Genomic DNA, 11,540 nt, shown 5'->3' with positions numbered 1-11,540 from the left:
AGTGTGCCCCTGTTGGATTCTTTATCTTGCAACCAGTGGAACTGGGGGGCGGGGGGCGGGTAGTTAAAAGAATCCAGCTTGAAAAGAATGGCAAACAAGACAAAACTGAGGTCTTCCCAGAGCCCCTCTGAATGAGCGCCATTCATTTTCAGGTCTTTCGTCACTCATTGCTCAAGGTTAAAATTCCGGGGAGAGCCGCTCTTTGTCTGGCAGGAGGGCAGGCTTTTTTTTTTTTTTTTTTTTTTTTTTTAATCAGCAGGCCCCTTGACTCACCTGTCCTGAGTAAAAGGCGAGCCATTCCCCCAAAGCAAACTCAGAGTACCTGTTATCAGGAAAAGAACAAACGAATGCTAGGTCACAAAACAACAAAATAGACAATATACTTGGAGAGTTTTCCGTTGCAGTGAAGGAAGTTTGTGTGGGTCCAATGGTCCAAGGGGATAAGGTCCCATTGTGTGGTTAAAGACACCCTGTTTGCTCCTGGGACTTTCTGAAATCTTCAAGGGTAACCTGTTTATAGACATTTTAGCATGGGTGTGTCTACATCTGACTAATATCACCTCCCATTGTAAACCTTTCCTTCTTTCCTATTCCCTTTCTTCCTTTTCTTCTCTGATAAATATTATTTTATGCTCACAGAGTCATGTCCAAAGCTTTTAATGCATCATCTGTGCCAGCCTCAGATGTGTGTGTGTATGTGCGTAACATTGAAATCACAGGGACCACATGACTAAAAGCTGTTGGCAAGTGTCTTCCTTCTGGTTTACTGGCTGTGTTTCCTCCAGTGGGTCACTTTGAGCAGCTGAATTTGTTTCTTTATTTGTAATGCGTGAATAATAATACTTAATTCATAAGATTGTTAAGTAAATGCTCGCTACATTTTTACTGAACACTAACTATATAACTACCCTGGAGGTCACAATTTTAAATGTCCTCCAGGCCAGGCAAGTAGTGTGAACGGAAGTACTTAGCGTGGAGGTGAAGGCCTGGGAGACAATAAGGAAGGGCGGAGATTACAGGAAAGTGGAGAGAATTCTCCCCTCATAAAATGAGAGCAGGTCTGCTTAACTGTAGTTAATGGTTTTCAAAGTATGGTCAGAGAGGGACACTTGACCATCACCGGGAAACTGGTTGAAATGCAAGTTCTCAGGTCCCACCTGTCGGACTCAAAAAAGAGTCTGGAGGCTTTGCTAGAAATAAACAATAAAGGTTTATTAAGAGTCTTAGGGTTTGCAAACTGAAAACAAAATTAGGAAAAGACTCTGAAGTGTTCCAAAGATGAAAGACAAGAGTTCTTACAGTAAAAAGTACAGTCTTGAGAATAATCAGTCCTCCCTTCTTTGAGTGATTCAGGATAGTTATCAGATGCCAGGTGGTCGGGAGGGTGAGTGGCAGGGGTCCGGTCATGTCCAGCGAGCTGGACAATGGATGTCAGGTGGTCTGGGTACATGAGTCCTTCAGAAGGTAATCAGACGGCTGCTGGGGGTTTTATATAGATCCAGGCCTTGGCGCGGGACTGAAAGTTCAAAAGTTTAAGTTCCCAAGCTTGTTAAAGCAGGAATAGAATAGTTTTTTTGTATCTCAACCTACTTAATTTTAGTAATCTAACAGCTTGACTATAGTGACTCCATTTTATTTCTTCATTCTAGTCCTCACATCCCAGACCTACTGACTCAAAACTCTGGGGGTCGAGATCTCCAAACCTGCGTTTTAACAAGCTCTCCAAATGATCTGAGACCCACTTATTGCTACGTAAGCCTGCAGGACTGTGTCGCCTGATCTTTTACTTTTTCTAAGAGAAGCTAGACATTCATTTTTATGTGAATTCCCCTACTTTCAAACGTTGGCGACAAATTCAAATTTTAAAAATATACTGTGTGGGCTAACAATAGACATGTTTGAGCCAGATTTGCAACCTCTGGTTTATGCTTTTTTTCCCCCTTTAATCCTTAAAATAATCCTACAACACAATTATGACGATACCTCTTTTATGTAAGAAGATGTAAGTCCAAAGAGCGAAGGGTTGCTCTAAGTCAATAGCCAGGATTTGAATCTGAATGTATGTGGTTCCAAAGCCTCTGCCCTTTTTATGTAGAAGAGGAAATACAGGAGTGTCCCTAGCGCAGAGATTAGCATCACAGAAGCAAAGCATCTTTTGGTTTCCATGGGCCCCTGACCGGTGAAACTTTCTTCTCCATCCTCTGCCCCACCCCACATACTCAGCCTCAGGCTAATCCTCATTCCTGTAAAGGAATGCCTATCATCAGGGGAGCCCCAAGAGGGCCAGGGAGTGGCGAGGCTGGGCAGTTTCCTGGCCTGAGGAGCCGGGCCTTCCCGGAAGAAAGCTGTGGGCAGCAATGCCTAAGGCTGAAAATCCAGTAGCCAGCTAGATCCACAGGCTAAAACCGGCTGCTCACCAAAGAGTCCTCTGCGTGCCCTCGTGCCCTTGACTGCGTTTCAGGAGCTCCCCCACCTGGCTCCCGCTCCATCGTTGTTGACTTCTCTGAGCTCAGTCAACAGTCCAGGCCCCTCCCAGGGAAGGCCCAGCTCTGTTCCCCAGGCTGGGCATGGGACGTTGGGGGAGGCGTTCTCAGCCTTACCCATCTGTGGGGACAGTGGCTGGCGGTGAGCCCTACTCACCTGTCATCCCAGTGGGCGCTGCCCCAGGCCCCCGATAGCCTTCAGCAGCAAGGACCTCCTGGGACGTAGAGAATGGCAGAGTGCTGGAGCAGGAAGGGTACTGGAAGGCACTTCTTGTCTAACTCCCTGGGTAACTCTGTCTTGGCATTTGCCAGCCTGGATTGTAAAACTTGGTACATACGTATCAGCGTCCTTAGTAATAGTAGACAGCATTTATTTGTCACGTATCAGGACTGGGCTCCTATGCCCATCGGGTGGACCCAGCCTCCAATGAGTAGCCCCAATGAGCTATTCCATGTCAGGAACATTACATTTGCGTTCTCGCTGAATTTTGATATTATTGTCTTCTTTGTAGATGACAAAATGACAGCTCAGAACAAGGAAGTGATTCATTCAAGGCCCCTCCGCTGGAAAGTGGCTGAGGTCATCAAACCCCGCATCCCCTGTCACCTCAAGACCAGGGCTGGAAGTTCCCTTTGATTATTTTTTCTAAACCAAGAGCCTTGCCCGATAGGCATCACACAGTGGGCACCTAGAGAATATTTATGATGGAACGGAAAAATGGGGGCTTAGAGAGAAGGAGACCTGGGTTCAAAGTTTTGGACCTGCAGCACTATGTAGGAGCTTGCTGGGCAGGGGTCTAAACCTCCCATCGTCCAGTTCGTCTGTCATATTGAGCTGATGATAATAATAACTCTATTCATAGGTTTGCTGGGAAAATCCCTGAGACTACAGCAGACTGAGCATGGAGACTGGCACACAGTCAGCCCTGACAGACGGCTGGTGTGGAAAGGGGAAGAAACACAAACGGCGGGAGACTGTTGATAGGAGTTTCACCTTTATGGGCCTTAGTTTCTTGTCTCAAATGTGTTCATTTATTCATAACTGCCTTTTTTTTTTTTTTTTTTTTTTTTGTAGCGGTTACTATGTGCTCTATACCCCTACACTAGACCCCCATCACTAATCCCTAAAGAGGGATCCTTTCTGATCTGGCTGACCCCAAATCCAACCACTTAATCCCCGGGCTTCCTAGCCTCCCTGTGGGTCCTGCCCTTTCCCCCTCCTCCTCCGACCCTAGGCATTAAGGGGAGACCCCAGAGTTCTGGAATGGGAACCTAGGAGCCCTGGGCCTGACCCTCTAGTCCCGAGGCCCAGCCCTCGGGCCCCAGGAGGGAGGGGAAGGGGAAGTGGACAAGGGTCCGGGCTGCGCCTGCCTGGAAGCTGATTAGGTTCCTGGTTCCCACTGCGCCAAGAGTGACACCTGATCCCAGGGGATTGTGAAACGGCGGGAGGTGGCCGCCCGCCCGCCCGTGGTGCAGTCTACCCGTCCCCCCACCCCCGGCTCGGCCCCGCCCCTACCCCACGGCCCGCGCGTCGGGTTAAATCCCCCCATCCCGACAGCGGCTCCTCTCACCTGCACCCGCCGGGCGCAGCACCATGACTGCCTGTCGCCTCAGTCCGCTCGTCGCCCCCCTCCTCCTGGGCCTGGTGCTGCTCGGCTGCCACCAGGTCACAGGTGCGTGGCGCGGGGAGAGGCTGGGCGCCGGGAGGGCCGGGCCGGGAACGCCCGGAGGGAGCCAGGCAGAGGCGTAGCCTCTCTGCGGGCTGCAGGGGTGGGATTTATGGGGCGGAAGTGCGGAGACCCAGGGAGACGAAACTATGGGGGTCCCTGGTGCCTAAGGTGGTGACCGTGGGAGTTTAGGGTGTGGGGTCCAAAGGTCTGGGGGCGGTGAAACCACTGCAGGCTGAAATTTGAGGGGAGAGGCTTTGTGCTGAAGGCGGAGACTGCGTCCGGAAGAGGGACCCTCTGCCCAGACATCGGTAGCTCCCAGACGGTCAGCTGTGCGGGGGAGTCCCCCGAGCCTAGAGGGCTCTGGGACCAAGGGTCAGGTAACTCCTGTGCTCCCCTGGCCTGCAAGTGGGGTCCGCTGAAGGCTGTAAGGGGGCGCCTAGGGCCAGGCTGAGAATTCCTTTAAGGTTGAGATTTGGGATCCTCGGAGGGGGAGGTGGCCATCCGCTGGGCCAGGCGCCCGAGCTCCCGCTGACCGTCCCCCGCCTCCCCTTGCAGGCACGGAAGCAGAGAAAACGGGCGTGTGCCCCGAACTGAAGGAGGACCTGAACTGCACGCAGGAGTGCGGCTCCGATGGAGAATGCGCGGACAACCTCAAGTGCTGCCGCGCCGGCTGCGCCACCGTCTGCCAAATGCCCGATGGTGACTCCCGGGCGACCAGCGCGGGGGCGGGGCGGGGCGCAGGGAGGAGGCGCGAGCCCCGGCGTTGCAGGAAGAGGGACGCTCCGGGACCCGGGGACCCCTGGCAAAGTCCAGGCGGATGGAACCAGATCGGTCCGAGCTCGCCTGGTCCTGGGGAGACAAAGGCGTCGCTCAGCCGCAGCGGGAGGTCGGGGAGGCCGCCCCCCTTTCCCCCCCCCCATTCCCAACCTGTATCCCATTCTCTGGTGCGTGACGGGCTTCCGGCACGCACAACAGGGACGTTGTTCTGGCAGGTTAGGGGACCGCGTTCCGAAGTTTACTCACCCAGCGGGTGGAGCCGCAGGGAAGCCCAGAGCTGGCAAGGGAGCCGGGTCCCATGGCCTGGGGCCTCCGCCAGCCCCAGGGGAAGGCTTTTGGGATTCCTGGCCTGGCAGGACTGGCCGAATTACTCTATGCAGACTGGAGGCAGTCGTACAGATCAAGGACCGGGAAAAGCGCTTGCCCAAGATCATACCTCCAGTGCTTGACTCAACCAAGAGTCGTGGCCAGAGGTTCAACTTTTGTCCCCTTGGCTTGATGACAGTCAGGACTCTTCCCTGAGCACGCCCCTCCCTTCCTCATCTTTCAAACAACCTCTTCCACTCTACGGATTGAGCGAGAGAATGTGTGAGAAAGCTCAGGTGCACCATAAAAAGTACTTGAGAGAGCTCAAGTCCCTCCACCAGAGCTCTGGGACCCCCATCGGAGCAGAGAGTGGCATTAGACAGCATGGAATCCCAGCTCCTTGTTTTTCACAGGGAAAAACTGAGGACTAGAAGCAGGTCTATGACCTGGGTACCTACATATGGTGATTACTGGTCCTTCTCCAGAATATAGCCCCTGTGATTTTCCCTCTTTGTTGCTTCTCCAAGGATGCCAGCAGGGGCTGGGAAGGTTTGTGATTAGAGACCACAGACACTTAGGATCAGAGACGGGGGAGGCAGAGAAAGGACTGGCCCACCGAGGCAGCTTCTGAGTCTGGAGGCCTCTAAGCTGGACCAGAGAGAGGAGGAGCAGAAGGAGAGGTGGAGGCCAGGAGGGAAAGCAAGAGCCCGACAGACAGACAATTGAGAGAGGTGGACAGGCTCCCCCACCCTCCAAAAAAAAAGGAGCGCCACTGTTAGGTGGAGTCTTTGCTGTGCCCTTGTCTCAGATGGACAGACTGAGGCAGGAAGCGGGCAGGGCTGGATGGCCTCCTGAAGGAGAATCCTGGTTCTCCTGGTTCTGTCACCTGCTAATCATGTGATCCTGAGCAGTCGCTTTACCTCTCTGAGCCTCTGTTTTCTCATCTCACTCAAACTGTATAGGAGCGACAGGAGGGCTAAATATGATAATACATGTAAAACATCTTAGTGGAGAGTAGATACACTATACACAGCGCCTTGTTTTATCAGTAAACCGCCGGGCAGCTGGGCATCCAGGGCCCCTGCCTTCTTCAAAGGAATGGATCTCTTTGTGCTAGGAAGTCAGCCGCTCCTGCCCTCTGCAGCTCGCCACCCAGTTCTGTGCCTGTGTTTGACATTGGCTGGGCTTGCTCCTGGGGCTTCTGGGAAGCGAGCCGAGTGCCCTTCTCCTTGACCCAGGAAGTGGAGCGGGGCTGTGTGTGTGTGTGTGTGTGTGTGTGTGAGTGAGGGGTGCGGAGGACAGATGTTGGAAGGCTGGGCTCAGGTCTAAGTTTTCCTTTTGACCAGCAGTGTGGTGCTGGGTGATGCCTTCGCATCCCTGTGCCTCATTTCCCTTGTCTGTGATGGGAACAGGGTTAGAAATAGCCCCTACAGAGAGGATATTTGTTGTGAGGATTAAAGGAGGTCACGGGTTTACACAAAGAGCATTGTTAAGTGGCACAGCCCTGCAGCCTTAGCTGCGTGTGTGAGTCAGTGGACGAATGCTGGTCTGCGCATGGAAGGAGGGGCCGTGGTGCTCTGCGCTTGTCAATGGGAGTACATGGGAGTGAGTAAAGGGACAGCGGGTGTGTAACCCCTCACACATGCACCCCACGTTACAGCTTAGAAAGCAGCAGAGCACGTGGCGTAGCCTCTGAAGCCAGACTCCCAGCTTTCAAATCCTGCCTCTGCCCTCTGTGACCTTAAGCAAATTACCTAACCTCTTGTGCCTCAGTGTCCTCATCTGTCACATGAGGAAATAGTAACCGTACCTCTCCCCCTCTTTTAGGGCTATTGTGAGGATGAGGTGAGTTAATACACAAGGTAATACGCATTGAGTGCTTAGAATGACACAGAGAAAGAGCTAAGTAAATGCGAACTGTTGTAATCACTCGTTGTTATTATTGCAGAGGAGTATAATTTTTCAGGGAGCATTAATACAGGTATATTGGCTCTGTTACCTTTACAACCACCGCATAATGAGGACGGCGCCGTTCTCCTGCAGCACCTAAATACAGCGGCCCGGTGGGTTTCTGGCCCCGGGCCACGAAGTTAGGAAAAGGCAGAGCTGGTGCTCAAACTGAGGTCCCGTGATCCTACACCCAACACCCAACGCTGGAGGGAGCCTGAGGGAGGGGGGTTTGCCAGGATCTCCCAGTGGGGGGGCGGGGGGCGCTGGGAGGGCAGGCTGTGGATTAAAGTTCTTCTCAGGCATTGCCCTCCACCAGCTTCCCCTGACTCCATTTTCTCTGTAGAAAAGCCGGGCTCCTGCCCCAAGGTGGACCTTCCCTTGACTCCGCTTGGCCTCTGCCGGGACCAGTGCCAGGTGGACAGCCAGTGTCCCGACCTGATGAAATGCTGCCGCAATGGTTGCGGGAAGGTGTCCTGCGTCACGCCTGTCTTCTGAGGTAGGTGGCTGGTGGGAAGGAAGTGCCCTGAGGCCCAGATGTGAGGACACCTGCCTGCCGGCGGTTGAGAAGGAGAGGCTGGGCCAGCACCCTGCTGTTCACCGATCCATTCGTTTATTTACTTTCATCCACAGACAGACATTTCTTGAGCATCTATCACATGCCATGCTCTGCTGTGGGTGCTGGGGATACTTCATGAGGGAACAAATCAGAAATTTCTCTCTGATGGGGTTTCTGGCCAGGAAACAATAAACAAATTAAGAGGCACCTTCTGTAGAATGTCAGAGAGAGAGAAGTGTCATGGAGAAAAAGGAAACCAAAGAGGGTGAGGAGCATGGGGGTGGGGGGGTGGCCGGGAGTAGTGGTGCCGGGTCTTACCCACGGGCCAGCCAGAGCTCGTCCACATGGGGCACTGGCAGTGACGGGGGGACCCCTGAGGACAGCTGGGAGAGTGTTGTGGCAGGTGCCAAGGCAGGAGCCTCCTGGTGCGCTTCAGAAAAAGCCGGAGGCTGGAGCCAGTAAGACGAGGAGGCCGGAGAGAAGTGGGTGAGCGAGCAGCTTGTTAGGGGCCTGACAGGCCATTGTAAGGACTTTGGTCTTGAGCCAGACACACTGTGCCCCTGGAAATGGACGTGCTCTGACTTAGATTTGAAAAGGCTTGCTCTGGCCGCTGTGTGGAGAGCAGACCACAGGGGCAGCAGCAAAAGCAGGGAAGCCAGCCAGGAGGCCCCCCCGCAAGAGGCCAGGTGAGAGGGTGACCAGAGGTGGAAGCGGTTGGGTTTGGGACGTAGGTGAAGGTAGATGATGAATTGCGCTGTGGGGGAAAGAGAGATTTACCCTTTCATGTCCTTAATGCCGCAGCACTGATGTAAGTCATCAGCAGGAGGGGCGGCTGGGACCTGGGAGAGGGAACAGGGGCTGGAGGGCCCCGGGGGAGGTAGGAAGCTCGGCATGGCCAGTGGGAGGCAGAAGAGTTGATCTTTACTTTAGCCAAGAAGCTTGGCTTTTCAGGATGAACATGGTAGAGATCAGTGAACTTCAGCTCACTCCCTCAGATGTGTGTCCGACGTGTGTTGAGCACTTATGCTGTAGCAGGCTGGGGTTGTATGTGGCCCCCTCTAGTCTGACACTAAAAGGAAAGGACTGTGGAGTCTCTGTCCCTGCCTATAATTAAAAATAAACCAGTATGAAGTCCTAAAGAGAGCGTAAGGAAATAGAGGAGAACAAGACCCGACTACATGCTCAGCTGGCCCATTGGGTGACCCAGTGCTGTGCCACCAGTTCTGTGCCGGTGCTGGGACCCAAGGTGATTGCTGCCCGTCCTCACAGAGCTGGCAGCCGGTGACTGCAGCGGACAGATGGATGGACAGTCAGTGCTGCAGAGAAAACAGAATGAACAAGAACCTGGAAGTGCCCTTTGGTTGCAGTCTCATTGTTGATCTGCTGTTTTTGACAAGTCCTCAGCCAAGGGACTGGCAGGTCATAAAGGAACCCAGTTTGCATGGATAGGACTGAAGCCCAGAGAGAGGGGAGGACGAGAGCCCAAAGCTCCTATTTCGAGGCACAACTTCAGTGCCTGGGAGGGAACTGCCTTTTCCCCAGGGCTCTCCCATGATTCCAACCCCGTCTTACGTCCACGAGTGCCAACAGCATGGCCGGGCGTTTTCAGTCAGGAAGACACAGGTTCGAATTTCCGCTCTGACACTTGCCTAACCTTTTACCTCCCTGAGATGCAAATATTTTACTTATAAAATGAGATAAATAAAATTTCTTTGATTAGATAATCCCAGTTTAACCTAAAGAACAGAGGCATGGTGGAACTTCCTGGTAGCAGAGGGACTCCTAGGGAGATAAATGGCCGTGGCTCCCTGGGAAGGCCACATGGCCGGTTGGGACCATGGGGTGGCCACTAGGACTAGTCTGAAGCAGAAGAGGTGAGTGGCTTGCAGAGAAGTACAGGCAGAGCCCCAGGGCCTCAAGAAGGTAACGTGTGTGTTTGTGTGTATAGGTGTGTCTTGGGGCATATGACGGAGTGGGGGAAGCTTTGATCCAGAATTTACCGGTAAGCAGCAGGTGCTCTTGTCTAGGATATTGTTGTTGATGGTTTTATTGTGATTTTCTCCATCCAGTTTCAGCCACCACAGCCTGAGGAATGAGGGAGTGGGAGTTTCTGCCTGGCCCTGCCTGGCTCCGGCCCAGTCCTGTCTGGCTTCAGCCCAGCCGCCCTCCCCTTTTTCTGGCCTCTGCGCACCCTCCCATGCTGGCCACAGTTTCATTTTCCAACCAATAAAATGACCACTTCCAGCACCAGTGGGGCCATGACCTCCATTCCTATCATTGTGTCCCTGCCTCCCCTGACTCTGGGTTGGGTTGGGATGGGACGGAGGAGTGGCCAGATCATGCAGGCACAAAGCCCAGGGAGGGATCAACTCTGAAACCACGAGCATATTTTCAGGGCTGATCTCATGGGTGGTGGGTGGTTACTCTCCCAGGATGACGGAATGCTTCTAGGTCGCTCCGATTCATCGCTGGGAGTCCTGATAATGGCAGCAGCGCGTGCCGTGCGCCAGACGCAGGGCGGGTGGGCTGCCCAGCCAGGTCTGGATCCACAAGACGACCCACAGTGGTGGATGACAGCCCCCTGTTACAGACCGGGACTCATACAGACCAAGTGACTAGCTTGCGGCCATGGAGAAGGAAGGCGGCAAAGCTGGGGTCCTTTGTTATTGTTTTAAGTCAAACCACTGTTTGGTGTAAACAATGTATTCATATGGATCAAAATGTAAAAGGTAAAAATGGAAGGCGTCTGCCACCCGTGACTCCCTCTAACCGCAGCCACCCAGTGATTTTCTGTGGATGCGGCCAAGGTCAGTCAGATCCAGGCCTTTCAGAGAGAGGTCCAGCTCTCTGTCCAGCTTCCCACTCTTCCTTCTCTCTTTTCCTCTTTCCTTCCCCGCTCTATCCCTTACTCTATCTCTCTCTGTATCTCCTCTATTTCCCCCTCTTCTCTCTCACTCACTCTCTTCCTTTTTTCTCTTTGCCCCCTCCTTCCCTTTCTCTATCCTTCTCCCTCCTGGTCCCTCCCCTCTCCCTCTATCTGGCCCCCTTTCCAACCAATGGGTGGCTCTGACTGGAAAAAGGGACCCAGGTAATTAATGGAACCGTGAGAGGCAACGTCACTTCCTTGGTGACAGACCTCCTCCCCAACAGAAGTTAGAACTCTGGTAACCGGGCACCACTATGCAGCTTTACTTGAGACGGTCAAGAGAGCAGGCTGCACGCTTGCTGTTTCCTGACCTTCTGAGGCTCGGGCTGAGGAAAGCCCAGAGTGTCAGCCTAGAGCAAGGAACGTTTCTGTGGCTGTAGGTACTGGTGCAAACCTCGCCCCCGATACCTCTGGCTATTTGGCACGAGGCCCCCTCAGGTAACGGCAGCCCCAGGCAGCCCTGTCCAGGCCAGGCCCCAACTGTGATCCCACCTGGGCAGCCCTCTCTCTTTACCTTCTTAATCTTCTCTATCTCTTTCTCTCAGTTTCCACTCTCTGTTCCTCTATATACGTCACTGCTCTCCATTCCCTTATTCTACACCTGTCTTTCCTTCTCTCCCCTTCCCCACTCCCCTCCCTCTCCTCCTTACCCCTCCCTCTCTATCTCTATCTCTATCTGCCTAGGCGTACAATTCTCATCTATCCTGCCTTTTCACATGAATCATACGCTATGCACATTGTGCTGTATCTTGCTTTCTTCACTTAACATATCATCGTGAGGATCACTCTATAGTAAAGGGTAAATAATTTCTTCAGTCTTTGCTTTGGCTGTAGAGTAGCCCATTGTTTGGATGTCCAGAATTTATTTAACC

The 11,540-nt window shown here is 53.1% G+C and overlaps 1 protein-coding gene across 1 annotated transcript; it reads left to right on the top strand.

The window, feature by feature from the left end:
- Positions 1-4,006: 4,006 nt before the first annotated feature.
- On the top strand, positions 4,007-9,986 carry WFDC2 (WAP four-disulfide core domain 2). Its single transcript, XM_054573689.1, has 4 exons — positions 4,007-4,156; positions 4,709-4,852; positions 7,530-7,682; positions 9,812-9,986. The coding sequence occupies exons 1-3, from the start codon at positions 4,078-4,080 to the stop codon at positions 7,679-7,681; spliced, it is 375 nt and encodes a 124-aa protein (XP_054429664.1). The 5' UTR covers positions 4,007-4,077; the 3' UTR covers position 7,682; positions 9,812-9,986.
- Positions 9,987-11,540: the final 1,554 nt, after the last annotated feature.

Source organism: Pteronotus mesoamericanus, unplaced genomic scaffold (assembly GCF_021234165.1).
Source record: "Pteronotus mesoamericanus isolate MK-2021 breed Mesoamerican mustached bat unplaced genomic scaffold, CSHL_Meso_final contig_25, whole genome shotgun sequence".
Classification (NCBI taxonomy): domain Eukaryota; kingdom Metazoa; phylum Chordata; class Mammalia; order Chiroptera; family Mormoopidae; genus Pteronotus; species Pteronotus mesoamericanus.
Note: the sequence above shows the minus strand (reverse complement) of the source record. Positions and strands in the feature narration are given on the sequence as shown.

Excerpts from the sequence above, each read along its gene's own strand:
- WFDC2 (XM_054573689.1), top strand. The coding sequence starts at position 4,078 with ATGACTGCCTGTCGCCTCAGTCCGCTCGTCGCCCCCCTCCTCCTGGGC. Across the intron at positions 4,157-4,708 it reads CGGCTGCCACCAGGTCACAG|GCACGGAAGCAGAGAAAACG; the intron begins GTGCGTGGCGCG and ends CTCCCCTTGCAG. Across the intron at positions 4,853-7,529 it reads CGTCTGCCAAATGCCCGATG|AAAAGCCGGGCTCCTGCCCC; the intron begins GTGACTCCCGGG and ends TTTTCTCTGTAG.